This window comes from Cornus florida, unplaced genomic scaffold, assembly GCF_030987335.1.
Source record: "Cornus florida cultivar Cherokee Brave unplaced genomic scaffold, ASM3098733v1 CherokeeBrave_3.0.0_Hap2_Chr04, whole genome shotgun sequence".
NCBI lineage: Eukaryota > Viridiplantae > Streptophyta > Magnoliopsida > Cornales > Cornaceae > Cornus > Cornus florida.
In genome coordinates this window covers 77457426-77474269 of record NW_026775574.1, presented here as the reverse complement: position 1 = coordinate 77474269, position 16844 = coordinate 77457426, and the positions used below count along the sequence as shown (strand labels likewise).

General features: G+C 39.1%; 1 protein-coding gene across 2 annotated transcripts in view; it reads right to left on the bottom strand.

The window, feature by feature from the left end:
- The window catches only part of LOC132303586 (glycerol-3-phosphate acyltransferase ATS12, chloroplastic), a 29614-nt gene that overhangs the window by 758 nt on the left and 12012 nt on the right, over window positions 1–16844 (bottom strand). The window contains exons 6-12 of one of the 2 annotated variants that reach the window (XM_059800908.1): window positions 16480–16581; window positions 16319–16380; window positions 16116–16226; window positions 7068–7146; window positions 4868–4987; window positions 4678–4791; window positions 161–329 (exon numbers count right to left, since the gene is read on the bottom strand). In XM_059800908.1, the coding sequence (XP_059656891.1) occupies window positions 195–329; window positions 4678–4791; window positions 4868–4987; window positions 7068–7146; window positions 16116–16226; window positions 16319–16380; window positions 16480–16581 (723 nt within the window). In that variant the 3' untranslated portion in view covers window positions 161–194. The remainder of the gene's footprint in view (window positions 1–160; window positions 330–4677; window positions 4792–4867; window positions 4988–7067; window positions 7147–16115; window positions 16227–16318; window positions 16381–16479; window positions 16582–16844) is intronic. The other variant, XM_059800909.1, reaches the window with a different exon arrangement.

Here is a 16844-nt window from a genome sequence, read left to right as displayed (position 1 = left end):
CGATGATTTTCTACCAAATCTCAACTTAGTGAATACGAGTATGACAATAAAGCAAGCCAAACCAAGGCAAAACGGATCTGTAGTTTCAACAGCACCGGAAGTGTCATATTATTAACTATAATTTTTAAAGTACCAAGATATGTAAAGGAAAAAAGTGTACCTGATTATCGTATAGAAAAGGTACAAGCAGTTGGTTAGTTCCATGGCTGTGACAACGATACAGTTGGAATTGATGCCTCTAGACCTTGTTTGCCATGTATAGCAGAATTGAGCACACCGTATTGCTCCTTCACAGAATCATATAGCGCTTTTGTATATGCCACCTTAGCCTGCAGCAGGTAACGTACAGATTGTTTTGAACAAGTTAGAAGTATAACTTGTACACGTGCATGGAATCAAGTTGTTTCAGAGTTAATTTGCTAATGATAAGTGTAATTTAGGAAATTGATACGACTACAAAGAATTTTCATCCATATTTTCAACAAGGTAAATTCTCCAAAACAAGAACAAAGTGACTTCGCAAAGAAGTGAAATTCCTATTAGCATTAAATAATAGTAAAGACTGAAAGTAGCCTTTGGCTTCAAAGATTTGGTCGGATTTGGATTTGAGCTCTTCCTCCATTTACATCATTTCGAAAGGGATTAAAAAGATGAATTCGGATCAGAAAAGAAAAATATAAAGATAGATCTATAATACCTTAGAAAATTATTTAACCCCCTCCCTGGAAAAGGAAAAAGTTAAAGAACTAGGAAAGAGAAAATTAAAGGACAAAGGGAAACTATGGAGTACATGGATTTCAAATAACCAGGCCTGTTAAGAAATCTACAACGCCTGTGATTTAAACGTTCACCCACAAACACAAGTAGGGACTCCTATGCGGCCTATTCGGTATGTCAATTTTGTTTATCCATCCTATTTGGAGCTGGCAACACAAAATCTTCTCTATTGTCCATACATCAAAATCATTAAGTTCAGAATTCTCTCACTTTTAAGCATTTTAGAAGTGACAATAACACAACCACTGTTTATTTACCCTTTTTTTGAATTACCTCAGACAACTATATGACATTAGAATCCCAAATTTTGGCTTATAGACCCAGAAAACCTCTTCCATGAAAAGATAAATCCTCCTTTTCCTGTTCCTTTCTTAAAATTTGACAGCAAATTCTACAAGAAAAAGGGATCATCAGCTACATTTTGGTGTTTGGCAATTCACCAGATATTGCCAGTAACTTTGCAGCCAAAAATTTGCATAATATTTTTTTATATAGCCAATTTCATCACTATTTCGCCACATCATAAAATTCAAACCCAGCTCAGATGTTCTTATCAGAATGAAACAAATTATGCATACATATTTTTAATGTACTAGCTCGGGCACAAAACATACCACAAAAGTTAGTTACATGTCAGTGTTACAATCAAGAACACTACTGATACCCCTACGGTATGGCAGAGTTGGCATAACGCTTCTGGGCATATGACCTAGAGGTCTTGTGTTGAGTTCCTAGGGGCCTAAAACCTCCTCCCTAGGCTTACTGGATACTACTGGTTTGGGGTTGATTGTGGATATCCGAATGGATTAGTCCCCCGCCTCCAAAGGGAGGGGACATCCTCCGTTGTCCCAAAAAAGGAAAAAAAAGAAAGAAAGAAAGAAAGAAAAATGTACTGCTACTAGGTACTTTTAATAACAGGAAAATAGCGGTGCAAAAGAGTACTGCTACTAAGTACTTTTGATGATAAAACATTGTAGTTGCAACAGTAGGAGAATTTTAGCTGGTACAATAACAAGGAAAGAGGAGGATGGGGGTTGTCATGCCTTCCACTGGGAACCACAAGAACAAAGTTGTAAAAAGAATCAGAACTAAAAACAAAAATTGTACCCTGGAAATCAAGTAAATGCAACACTACCTAAATATTTTAAGTAAATACGTCAAATTCACCTCCACTGTGCTCACTTATTTTAACACCCATAGTAAATGCTCTAGGTCTCCAATAAACTCATTTTCATACTAATATGCTAGTCTTCCTACAGATTAACATTAACATTCTCACTAGCTATGCTGGCCATTTGATCTAGATCAAAAACTTTGGAATAGTGATGAGGAACAATTGAAAGGAAGGCTACCTGTACTATTTTTGTGAGAGTGACTAAGAGATGAAAAAATTCATAATTTGATCAGTGAAACTGAAAGCTATAACAGGTTTCATCAAATATATATGTAGGAAATTATGTTTCGATGTTCAGAGGGAATTAAAAAAAAAAAATTGAAAAAAAAAATTCTGGGAACAAGGACAAACCCAAGCCCCTGCCATCCCCATAAAGCTAAACAAAAGGATACGATCAATGTAAAACTGGAACTGTGATGCCAAAACTGGTACCAGTTCCTCTTTCATAATTACTCAGATGAAACTTGTAATTTTTACTGCCAAAGCTGTGTTACTTTATCTCCAAAATAATACATAGAGTTGAACTTGATGAGCGCTGAAAAGTGCGTATTTAAACCCCTTACGCTTAGGCATTCTAGTACCTTTATCTATCTTACTTTACTGTTTTAGATTGATTTCGTATTATTTCCATTTTCAGGCACTTATCCCGAAAATAAGCTAATTCAGCCAAATAAGAGCTTAATTGAAGCAATTCTGGGATTAAACAAAGAAAGGAGCAAAGTGGAGAAAGAAGGAAGCAAATGAAGCCAAAGGTGGGAAGCAGCAAAGTTTGATCGATCCAACTTCAAGGTTCGATCGATCGAACACTGATCGATCTCAGCACTTCAAGATAGATCCAAGCCTTGACCCAAAGCAAAAAGTCCAAAGTTCGATCGATCCAACACCATCCTTCGATCGATCGAACACTTTTGTCCTTATTCAAATGATTGATCTTATCCACAGCTGTACCACCCACTAACCACTTTTGTCCTTTTCCCAAAAATATCTCCCAAAATATCTCGGATTTGTCTTTTCCCAAAAAGCTCAACCAGTTAGATCGATCCAGCCTAAGTTCGATGGATCTCAGCCAGTTCGATCGATCCAAGTCCAAGGTTCGATTGATTGAACTTCCTCCAGTGCGAAAAAGTTAAAAAGCCAGCTTATTCAATCCGTCCTCTATCTAATCATTAGAGAATATTCTTTGCACGACCCTAGCTCATTTGGTGTGTCACTTGACCTACCTATAAAAGGAATATGATGCACTTTTTGAAGGGGATACAATATACAAGAGACTTAGCATTTGGTAGATACAACTTGAGAGGCTATTCTTAGTGTAGAAGAAAAGAGGCGGAGGCTAGAAACACCATTGGAGTTCTTCATCAACAAGGAATAGATTTCTTCCATGGAGTTAGCCCTTGAGGGTTGGAGCAATATCACCATGAGTGGCTAGACATCCTCTTGGGGCTAGAGTTAGCCCCAAGCATGCTTTCTATATCTTAATCTTGTGTATTATTGAAGGATTAGTGTTGTAATTAATGTTTTGGCACTTTGATATATATAGATCTTGATTGTTCAATGATTTATGTGGTTAAATGCTTTCAATTGATCATTTCATTCTATCCATATGTCTATGTATGTTAGAATAGATGTTCATGTGCTTGTCTCTAGATTTTGTGTTATTGATGCATGTCTATGTATATTGATACTATAGATTTAGAGATTGTCAAAACATAGTGCTTAATGAAATGCTCTTGTGATTTTCTTGATGGTTCATACTTATTCCTTGATGGATTGTGCCTCTCCCTTAGTTTATTTTCATCCTAGTAGTGTAGATGTAGTGTAGTTGTAGTGTAGTGTTAAATGGGAGGACAATCCATGCTTATTGTTTGATGATCCAAGCTTTTGAATGCAAGTAGCATATGTCTCTAACCTTGTGTTATATTTGGATTGTGAGCTTAATGAAATGATTAATGACTTGTTTTGATCTATTGTGCCTTTCACATGTTGTTTAGACAATATATGCTTCATTACTTAGATATATTGTGCCTTTCATCTGATGTTTAGACAATACATGCTTAACTAGTCATCCTTACTTGTTGAATCAACCAAACACACACACACACACCAATACTGCAACACACCATTTGCCCTCATTAGTCACTTGTCAATGGTATAGAAATGCATTGCTTGGTGGTGACCTCTAAACCCCAAGATCTCTCTCTCTCTTACTTACTCTTTATTGCAATCAATTATTTAGTTTAATTTGCTCTCTAGTTTAACCAACCAACCAACCATTTGTTTGATCACTCGACCTACTAACCCTAATAGCGATTCCACAACCTTGTTCGACCCTCACAATCCCTTGGGACGATCCCTACTCGCCCTAGCTATATTTATAGTGAAAGGTAGTAGTGGCTTTTATAAATGCAAAACTCTTGGCCCTCGCCTTAAATTCACACTCTCCAAACTTGGTGGTAGGATGACGACACGGGCCTCACCGGAACTAAATGCTAAAGCTAAGAGCATTGCCCTGCTATGGTCCTGCCACAGCAGGATCATGGGGAGGAAGAACACAATCTAAACTTTGGTATTTCACATACAAGAGGCTGCTTTGGGAATCGAACTTGCACCAGTAGCACAGATGCTTTACGATTGAACCAAGCAATGGCCCTCACATAAAGTTCAAGTAGAAAATATATTTGACCTACAGATGGGTGGATGACCAGTATATTATTATATAAACTAACCTCTTCAGGGTCCCCACAAGCAGCAGTAATTTCAAGGAAATTGATTTCAGGTGCCACTGACAGTCCAGCTCCATGAAAAGAGATCACTCTTTTCTCCCCAATTTCTTTTTCAACCTGGAAAAAAATGTTTAGCTGCAAGTAAAGAGTATTGGAGTCATAAGGGAATCACATATCAAACATGAGAACATACCTGTGGTGGAGGGGGCATAATATCATAGCACAATATTGCCAAAGGATAAATGTGACCAGGAACGCCAGAATGTTCTGCAAGCCTTCTCATATTGTCCACTGAAGAAGCATCAAAGGGTGCCTGAACCTCTTATATCAGTATAAAACAAACACAATTGCATAAAAACAGTAGGAAATGAACTGAGTGAATAAATAGCAAGTCCTAAAAGTAACACAAATAGTTTTGGCTAATGAAGCCACAGGCTAATATAAAAAACTCTATCACTAAGAGTGATTAATGGAAATAAAGAACTGCCAAATGCTACAGCCATTATTGGTAATAAGGTAGAATCATTAATTTCATAACTTAATTGTTGGAGAACATTATTATACGAGTGATTTAGGCCGTTGATAGAATATAGATAGGATTGATTCGTAAGAGTGATTTTAGGAATCCTCCATCAATATATTTTTCTTATTTGTCACATGTTTGTATTCTTTCACCCATAAATAGAAGACAACAGAGCACAATTAGCAAAAGTATACACATTACACCCCCAAAACAGTGTGTTTCTTATTGCTTGTACACATTACTCAGTTGAAATAATTCACTTATTGTGTTTTCTCAACACTCTTCCAGAAAGAAACCATCTCTTTATCCATGCATAGGCATAAAACTAACAGCCATAAATCCTGTTAAATAGAATCAACCGTGTAAAAGCACAGCACTAAGTATTGCCAATTAACACTACTGATGTGCTTCTCAAATATGCCATACTCATTTAGTTTTGAAGGCATTAATTATACAGGGTATCTCAAGTGCTATTTTTTAATGAATTATGTCATTTTCCTGTTGTGGTTTGTGAATCTTGATTTTATTTGCATGTTCCACAGGACCATTTTGCATGTTCTAAAAGACCATTTTGAATTGTCTTAAGTGCTACCATTTTGCATGTTCTATACAACTTGTGCCTTACATAGGTCCGCAACTTGCCTTGCACCTAGGCCTCAGAAGATTGAAGCTTTAATGCTCCTCAGGGCTTTAACAACTATGCCTTCAATGAATGACTTATCTCTGACAATTCTATGAACTAATCAACAAATATCTTCATCAAACAACTGTCATATTCTCTACAATGCTTGATACGGAGTACATCCAATCACTATCCCAGTTAACTGCTGAGAGACAGGACCTAGTATATTAGATGGACACAGGTACTAGTGTACTATCCCCAAATATGAAAACTAAAAATGGGAGTTTATTGAGGATTCCTTAGGTGCTTATGATAATTCAATAAGGGTCTACATGGAACCAAAAACTTAAAAGAAGGGGGAACAAATAGTACTTTAACACAAGCAAGAAAAGTCAAAGGAAGGTTCAGATTTGGTTTGTGTTCAAAGCTCGGACTCGGCTCAACACTGTTAAGCGAAGCTTAGTCTCTTTTGTGCCGGATCAATATAAAATGTATACCTCTTCCTTTCCAACATCAAACACATCTGTTCGAGATTTGTTCAACTCCAACAAGTGTGTCACGCACACAATTCACAATCATTATGATAAAAAAAAAGTCTTGGGTTTGGCTTACTCAAACCGAGAGCCAAGAGCTACTATATTTATATACAAGAATAGGGTACAAAAAAAGGGCCAAAATCTACGTGATCCAATGATTATGGGGATCTTACATAAAACACCTAATAAAAGGCTGAAAACAGCTAATAAAAATAAAATTAATAATAATACAGATATTTCAACAATGATGTTACCCTGTGTTTGTAAAGTGTCCATGTAACATGGTGTGCAATACTTCAGTAATAAGTGTATAACATGGTTTGATGTCAGGCTGGTGCAACCACTTTTTCACTGACCCCAAATATTGGGACAAAACTAAGTTGTGTTGTAATCGAGTCCTTGATTCAAAATTTCAGAGACAATTTATACCTAAATATCATAAATCCCATAAAGCAGTCATGATGTTTTGTGGAAGCCCATAAAGAACTTACATGCAAGTTCTTAAGTTTACATGTAAATGTCAGAAAAAAAAAAATATAACATATATCACAACAAAAGACAATTATTTTAACAAGAAACATCCAAAGGCAAATCCTATCTTAAAATATAAGATGAAATTTGGCAGCAAAATACTGTATAATACCCAAGTATCCAGCTAATAGATGCAGTTTTTTCTTCTTTTGTCCCAAAAATAAATGAGGTCAACTCTCACCGGATACCATTCTTTCGTGATGGGGTCTGGGCGGTCCCTTCCACCACTTGGTGCAATCCATATTATTTGTGATCCACCCCTGGTCTCGAATAAGTCAAGTCATGAAACATCTCAGCTCAAAATAGAACAACTTAACAATTAATTACCCATAGTAAATATGCATAAAATGCAAGCCACCACCAAGCACAAAAGAGGAAGATACATAAAACTTACAGATACAAAGCATAAAATTAATCAAGCAGAAGTTTTTCCCCAGTGTGTTCATCCACTTAATAATTTGACATAAATGCAATAAGGTAGAGCATCAGTCAACCCACAAGCTATTATATCCTTCCTTACTAACTCTACCCACTTTAGCTTTGGTCTTCCTCTTCCCGGGTATTACCCTCAATGTGGACTATGTCACTTTTCTCTCATTTTATCTCCAATTTGTGCAAATCCAACCATCTCCTGAATTTGGTCATTTCTAATTCTATTCTATATAGTATTTCTGCACATCCATCTCAATATATGCATTTCCGTCACACTTTATGCATATGTTGTTTCTTAGCTGCCCAACATTAAAGTATGGCTGGTTTAATAGCAATTCAAAATCAACTAAACAATCAAGCCTGGTATTGTCCATACCAACCACAAGGAATCTTTCTGCCATTTCCTGACCTATAGCAACCTTTACAAGCATATAAAATGGGTAATGAGGGGAAATATTGGTCAATGATAGCATGAGAGTGATTGTTCCTCTTAATGTTTCACCAATCTATTTCACAACAAGATCTAGCATTCCTTTTTTATATATATAAGTAAAATTTACAACAGGATCTAGAATTTCCCTGCCCCACCATTAACCTAAATCTAGAATTTCCCTGCCCCACCATTAACCTCCAAGGGAAGAACAAGGTTTACATGGGCCAGTCAATAAAGCCATCCAGTGGTATATGTTACAATATGCAATTTAGGACTTCCATGGTAATTCCTGCAATTGATTTCATGTTCATGTTCTATTTAAGCCACGAGTCTCCCAAAGTACATCAAATAGCCTAGAGATTAACAATATATGAAGATAAGGTAAAATAATCTGTTCTCTACTGACTATAAGACAATCCATTATATTCAACGCAACCATCAATCAACCAATCCGGCTTTAAGATCAACCACCAAAGTGAAAAGGTATGAGTATCTTGGGTGCAAACAATTCCTTGAGGAGGGGAGGGGAATGAGTATAAAAGAGTCTACCAGCCTACTCCCTCCTCCCTCTGGAAAGCTTAAGCTGCTCCTCAGAATCCTTGGGGGGGGGGGGGGGGGGGAATGAGTATAAAAGAGTCTACCAGCCTACTCCCTCCTCCCTCTGGAAAGCTTAAGCTGCTCCTCAGAATAAGGGGGGGGGGGGGGGGGGGGTGGGGAATGAGTATAAAAGAGTCTACCAGCCTACTCCCTCCTCCCTCTGGAAAGCTTAAGCTGCTCCTCAGAATCCTTGTCTGCCAAAGCAACAAAGTTACCAGATGGGAACAACCCTTGAAACAGTTCCTCATCCATATTCTAAAATCTTTCCTTGGAATCACATGATCTAGGAACCTCCAATAAGCATGATTATAAGTTTTCTTAACACTTCTTCCTTGTGATCCTCATCCCTAGAATTTTCTCCTTATTTACTTGATAAGCTTGAGAATGAACCTCAATAGAATTATAGCAGCTGTTTTCTTGTCCAGACTAAAGAGAATTCTCCCACATCACTATAGTTACTTTGCATGATTTCATGCTTGGCAAACATGTTGAACAAATTAATTAGATTCGAAAGCAAGTACAATAGTGTTTTTTTTTATAAGTAAAATGTATTAGAAAGCGTTCAAAAGGGGAACGCGTCCCGAGAAATACACAAAAAGAATCTATGAACTCAAAGAACCCAAAAAGTCCACAATGTCCTCTAAAGAAGAATAATCCCTCCCCCAACCCCAACAAAAAAGGGTACAAATAATAAAATATTTCAGCTCTCCAATAGAGGACTCCTTCCCATCAAAAGATCTTCTGTTCCGCTCTTTCCAAAGACTCCACCAAACGCATAGAGGGGTCACCCTCCAGAAGTCTCTAGCCTGAGCCCCCACCCATTAGCCCCTCCAGATATCTAGCAATCCTCGAGAAGTCTGAGACATGACCCAATGGATGCCAAACAAACCAAGCAAAAGACTCCAACATTCATAAGCAACAGGACAATGCAACAGAAGGTGATCCACGGACTTCCCAAAACACTTGCAAAGACAACACTAGTTAACAATGATATGTCTTCTCTTCCGTAAATTGTCCAAAGTCAAAATCTTACTCCAAGCTGCAGTCCACACAAAAAAGGCCACCCTAAGGGGCGCCTTAGAGAGCCACACCGTCTTCCACGGGAAGGGCAACCCATGAAACCCAGAGAGGCGCACAAAGAATGACCGGACCTCGAACATCCCATTAGAAGAAGGCACCCAAAACAAGGAATCCACACCACTGCCATCCAATTCCTGTCTATACAAAAGGGCCAACAAGCCAGTGACATCATCCAACTCCCAATCCTAAAAAGGTCGCCTGAATTGCACATCCCAAGACAACGTCCTGCCATCAAGACGATAGCAGTCAGCAACCATAGCATGTTTGTCAACAACAATCCTAAACAATCTTGGAAACAACAGAGCCAAAGGCCTATCTTCACACCAGGAATCCTCCCAAAACTTGACAAATCTTCCATCCCGAACTCTGAATCTAATGTGTTTGGAGAATTCATCCCACCCCTTCCCAATGGACCTCCACACCCCCACACCATAAGCAGCCCTAACAGGCCTAGCTGACCACCCCCCTCTCCCCTCCCCAAAACGACAAGAAATGACCTTTCTCCATAATCTATGTCTTTCACTGCCTAACCTCCAAAGCCACTTGCCTAGAAGAGCACTATTAAAAGGGGCCAGTCTTCTAATTCAGAGACCACCTAGCTGAAGAGGCTTGCAAACCTGATCCCATTTGACAAGATGATATTTAAACTCAGCCCCACGACCCCCCCAAAGGAAATTCCGTTGGAGCATCTCCAGTCTTCCCACAACAGAGGCTAGAATCCTAAAAAGCGAGAGAAAGTATGTTGGAAGGCTTGACAAAACACTCTTCACTAACGTGACTTTTCCACCCTTGGAGAGATATTGCTTTTTCCAACCAGCCAATCTTCTCTCGACCCGCTCAATCACCGGGTCCCAACTTCCCACTCTCTTTGCCGAGTGCCCCAGCGGTAGACCCAAATAAGAAATAGGGAAGCGTCGCGTCCCACAGCCTAAAGCAGCAGCCAGAGAATCCACATCCTGCACCTCCCCCACAGGGACAAGCACACTTTTACCCACATTGACTTTCAGACCAGAGACAGCCTGAAAACAAACCAAAACACATCTTAAATACTGCAACTGGGACACCTCTGCCTCACAGAAAACAATAGTATCATCCGCAAAAAGAAGGTGAGAAATCTCCATCTGCTGAACCGATTCAGGGCCGAGCTTGAAACCCCTAACAAACCCCAAATCCACAGCCCTTCTCATCAGCCTACAAGAGTGTTGTCAGGGGCTTATTTGTTATTACTTATATAATGTTGGGGCTTATGTGTAATTTCTGAAACTTGTTATCATAAATAGAATGTGGTGGAAGGATGAAAGTATTATTTCATTCTTTCTTTCTTTCCCCATCTCTCTCTCTTTTTCTCTCATCCGCTTTCTTCTCTTTTTCTTCTTTATCACTTACTCTTGATTTGATTATATCTTAAAGTCAACATGGTATTAGAGCGTGGTTTGTGAAGCTCTAGGTGTGTAGTTGAAACCCTAGGGCAAGTTTGTGTAAACCCTAGTGGGTGTAAAGGGTTTTGAAGAGATTCCAAGATGGGATTTGTTTGCAAGGAAGTAGTGTTAATCACATCCACACGTACCACGGATCCAAAAAAAAAAATTGGACCTATTTATTTTTATTTTTATTTTTTTTCGTGTCCGTGAGGTTCTGCAACAACGGCTTTTTCTTCGTTGTTCGCAATTTTAGTATGGTCTACTTTGTTGCTTTCTAAGGTTTGTGTGGTGACTGTGTGGTCGCTTTTTTATGCATCTCAGAAGACGGTAATCTTTCTAGTTGAAGTTTGTGTGTTAGAGAGGTGGTTCTCTATGTATTTTATTGTTGCTTTTGTTTCTGAGGATTGTATACCCAGAAACTGTTTGATAAAATGTCTGGCTTAGAGGTGACTTCAAAAAGAAGCTGGGTCTTCTCCTAGTCTGACTCCAGTATTGGGAGGTAGTAGTGATCACCATCCAGGCCTTTGTATTACGACTGTTAGGTTGATGAGACGAATTATATGAAGTGGGCTCAGTCTGCTCGTATGCCTATCATTGGTTGTAGGATGATCGACCATATCGAAGGGACTGTAACATATCCCTTCAAGAGCGATCCTGAATTCAAAGAGTGGAGTGCAAATAATGCACTAGTTATGACGTGGTTGTTGCAGTCAATGCAGCCACAGATCAGCAAAGGGTTTTTGTTTGTGAAAATAGCTAAAGAGCTATGGACGATTGTAGAAGAGACGTATTCCTCGGTTGGTAATTTTGCAAAACTGTATGAACTCCAACAACAGATTTCAAGATTCAAGTAGGAAGATCAAACTCTTACTACATATTACCACACTTTACGTGGTAAATGGGAAGATTTAGATCACTATCAAGACTACATACCTGTGTGTGCAACTGATGTTAAAGCATTTCATGCTATGGTAGAAATGAATCGAATCTATGAGTTCTTGGGCGGTCTGCATTCGAGATATGAGCATGCCAGGGTACACTTCTGTTAGAGATGTGTTTTCGTATATTCAGGCTGAGAAGAGTAGAACGAAGGCTATGTTTGCACCTATATACACTAAGCCTGAGCCAGAAGTACCATTATCTGAGAGGTCTGCTCTTGTCACACAACAATGGAACAAGCCCAATCCTCCAAAAGGAGGGAAGCAGGATGACAAGAACAAGTTGAGGTGTGATCACTGTGGGCGTATGCGCCACACTAGGGAAACATGCTGGAATCTACACGGTCGCCCTACTCCAGCCCTACTCATGCAAAGGCTAGGCCAAGCCCTAGTACATTTAGGGGGTTATCTACGGCACATACTATAGAGCGTGAGACTGCTTCTACTGGTCATGCCTCCTCAGGGCCACCAAGTCCTTTGTCCAGGGCTGAACTTGATGCTCTCCGACATCTACTAGCACAACATTCCTCCATTTCTACCTCTAACTTCACTCAGACAGGTACCTCTCATTCGGCACATCAGGTTTCCACATTATCTGGTGGGCGACCTAGGATCATTGATTCAGGAGCCATTGATCAAATAACTGGTATGACATCTGATTTTTCTTCGTACAGCTTATGTTCTGGTAAGGATAAGGTTAGAGTGGCTGATGGTACCCTCACCTCCATTGTGGGGAAGGGCACTGTTTCTGTCTCTTTAACTCTTACCTTATACTTTGTTCTTCGTGTCCTAAAGTTTACCAATAACCTCCTTTTTGTTAGTCACATTACAAAAGGCTTGAATTGTAGTGTAACCTTTTTTCCATCTCACTATGTGTTTCAGGACTTGGACACGGGAAGACGATTGGAAGTGGACATGAGGACAATGGCTTGTATTTGCTGAACGCGAGGCCAACTTCTTATTATGTTGCAAATCAATCTAGTGTTTGGAATAGTAATGTCAATAAAGATATGTTAATGTGATGGCATAATAAACTAGGTCATTTACCTCTACCTGTTTTGAAGCATGCGCTTGAATCTTTTGAGTTAAATTGTGATACATACGTTCTTGCCAAACAATGTCGTGTTTCTTATCCTACTAGTATTAATAAAAGTACAACTCTTTTGCAGCTTGTTCATTCTAATGTGTGGGGTCCTGAATATATTACTTCGTTACTTGGTTTTTGTTACTTTGTTGTGTTTATTGATGACTTTAGTCGATATACTTGGCTTTATCTTATGAAAACCAAAGATGAAGTTCATTCCATTTTAAAAACCTTTCATAGGATGGTATGTACTCAATTTGGTTGTCCCCTCAAAATACTTCGATCTGATAATGGAGGAGAGTTTATGTAGGGTGGTCTTGCCTCCTTTTTTGCTGATAACGAAAAAACCTCGTGTCGATACACCACAACAGAACGGTGTAGCTAAAAGAAAACACCGTCATATTACAGAGGTGACCCGTTCTCTTCTAATTGGGATGGATGTGCCTAAAAGTTATTGGGCTGATGTAACCTTAACAGCTACATACCTTATCAATCGCATGCCTTCTAAGGTTCTTGGCTATCAATCCCCCTTCTCTGTCTTACACCATGACACTGCCTTGTTTACTGACCCTCCGAAAGTGTTTGGTTGTGTTTGTTATGTTCACATTCATCATAGCAAGGACAAAATAGACCCTAAGGCAATCCGATGTGTCTTTCTTGGATACTCCGTTACTCAGAAAGGGTATCGGTGTTATAACCCCTACCACTCGTCGTCACTTTGTCTCCATGGATGTTACATTCTTTGAGTCTGTTCCTTTTTTTTACACTGCTCGGGACTCTCTACGGGGGGAGACTACTATACAGGTAGAGAATCCGTTGTCCATTCTGAGGGAAGCCCCCTTCCTTTGCCTATTCCCATTCAGGAGGAGCTTCATACTGAGGTGCCTATGTCTAATCCTCCTTACACTAATGATTTGCAGCAGGGAAAGTAGCCAATTGTCTACACTAGGAGGGCAAAACAAGTTATTGACTCACCCAGGACCAAGAAGTCTCCCTCGATCCAGGTAATTCCTTAGTTGAAATTGATACTCCAGATTCTTTTCCCAATAGCATTCATATTAGATCTTGATGTCCCTATTGCTTATTGTAAGGGTGTTCGTAGTTGTACAAAACATCCCATATCTCAATTTGTATCCTATGATGCCTTATCTCTAACATATCATGCTTTCACTTCGTGTATCTCCTCTGTATCTGTTCCTTCTAGTGTTTCAGATGCTCTCAGTCAAACTCCATGGAAGAAAGCTATGTTTGAAGAAATGAAGGCCCTTGAGAAGAATGGTACTTGGGATATTGTTCCATTACCTAGGGTAAGAAACCAGTAGGCTGCAAATGGGTCTACACAATAAAGTACTATGCAGGCGGAACAATTGAGAGATATAAAGCTCGGTTAGTTGCAAAGGGCTTCACTCGGACCTATGGAATTGATTATCTGGAAACATTTGCTCCAGTTGCCAAGATGAACTCTATATGTGTTCTTCTTTCTTTGGCAGCTAATTTGAATTGGCCCTTACATCAGCTGGATGTAAAGAATGCTTTCTTTCATGGTGACTTGGAGGAAGACGTGTATATGACTATGGCACCGGAATTTAAGCTTGCTAATGGTCAAAATTTAGTGTGCAAGCAAAATAAAGCCTTGTCTGGGTTAAAGCAGTTGCCTTGTGCTTGGTTTGAGAGGTTCAGCATTGCTGTGAAAAGAGTAGGGTACACACAGAGTTAGGCAGATCATACTCTCTTCATCAAGAAGCACCAGGGCTGCACCACTACCCTTATTGTATATGTTGATGATGTTGTTATCACTGGAAATGATCCAGAAGAGACTTGTCGAATGAAGTCATTCTTAGGGACAAAGTTCGAGATTAAAGACCTCGGATCATTGAGATACTTTCTTGGCATCGAGGTTTGCAGATCGAAGAAAGGGGTGTTCATTTCTCAACGGAAATATGTGTTAGATTTGTTGGCTGAAACAAGCAAGCTTGGAGCTAGACCTATTGCTATTCCCATTGAGCCGAACCCTATACCATAAACTTAATGATGTAGATGGAGACCTATTAGATGATGCGGGAAGATTTCAGCTATTAGTTGGGAGACTGATTTACTTATCTCTCACGCGCCCGGATATTGCCTACGTTGTTAATGTGATTAGTCAGTTTATGAATGCTCCATGTACACCTCACCTTGAGGTAGCTCATCATGTTCTTCGCTACCTCAAGGGTTCACTTGGTAAGGGGATATTGTTTGGCAGTCATGGCCACTTGCGTGTTGAAGCCTACACTGATGCTGATTGGGCAGGGTTTGTGACAGATCGACGATCTACTTCAGGATATTGCACATCTGTTGGAGGCAATCTTGTTTCATGGCGAAGCAAGAAACAATCCGTAGTAGCTAGATCTAGTGTAGAGGCCGAATTCAGATCCATGGCACATGGAGTTTGTGAGTTGTTATGGCTACGTACGATATTGGGTGAGTTGGGTTATCTTGTTTGCGAATCAATGAAATTGTATTGTGACAACAAGGTTGCTATTAGCATTGCCCACAATCCAGTTCAACATGACAGGACAAAGCACATTGAAGTCGATCGACACTTCATCAAGAAAAAGTTTCGTCTTGGGCTGATTTGTACTCCATGCGTCAACACACATGATCAGGTTGTTGATATTTTGACTAAGGGTGCAAGCAAGACTTGCTTGCAAAATATGTTAGTCAAGCTGGGCATGATAGATATCTTTGCACTAGCTTGAGGGGGAGTGTTGTCAAGGACTTATTTGTTATTACTTATATAATGTTGGGGCTTATGTATAATTTCTGAAACTTGTTATTATAAATAGAATGTGGTGGAAGGATGAAAGTATTCTTTCATTCTCTCTCTTTGCCCATCTCTTTCTCCTTTTCTCTCACCCGCTTTCTTCTCTTTTTCTTCTTTATCACTTACTCTTGATTTGATTATATCTTAAAGTCAACAAAGAGTGCTTCATGATGTAGATTAAGAGAAGACATGTTATGAACCATCCTGGCTTTGAACATACAAGCTTTAGAGAGAGATGGCAATGTATCCATTTAAACCTTTCAAGCAGCAATCCTCACCCCCCAACAACACACGCACAAAATAAGACTCTAAATTAAGCTAATTCTTTCCAACTCTAAAGAAGATACACACATCTACTAATTCTAAAAATCCATAAAACTCTGTGGCATGTATCATCCAAAAGTATGCATAGAAGAATGCAAACTGAAGTAGTATATGTACCTCAAAAGCAAAGCCATCTCCTTTAAACTTCTCGTGTTTGCTCTTTTTTTCATCTCGACAAGCTCAGGATTATCAAACATGTGTTTTTTCGAGTATACGCATAAGAGATTCCTATGTCAATTTGAAGTAAATTGAATTAACAAGGAAAAACATGCTAAAACATATGATCATATCTATGGCATAACAAAAAAACATATGAGCACCTTCCCATGCTGAAAGGCTTGCAAAGAGGATCGGTTAAAACTCTATCTCCCGCCACATAGATCTGCATCACAATTCCCAAAATACTGGTCAATTAAACAATTTCAGATTGCACATAATGTGGTACAAGTAGTACGATTCAGTGAAACAATATCAATGTCACCAGGTTCTCAGTAATATGTGGACATGTTTCTTCAAGCAGCAGTGCAATAATAGCTGGATCTGCTTCACTTTGATGGTTGGAAATCAAGACAACGTTATGTCCCTGCATTTCATAGTATAGAAATTCTGATTACACAGTATAAAACAACGAGGAAAAATAAATAAGCTCGTCAAGCACAAACAGCAAGACATATTGCAGAGTAAATAACTTAACCAAAACAACCAAACATGTATTCCCAGGGCTAGAAGCAGCTTTTGTAATCTAAGAAAGCTGGAGAAGGCATCTTATAACAAATGGACTAAAATCTTATACGTTCTTTTAATTTATGTTACTTTTTGTCACTATTATTTTGTTTTGGCATAAAG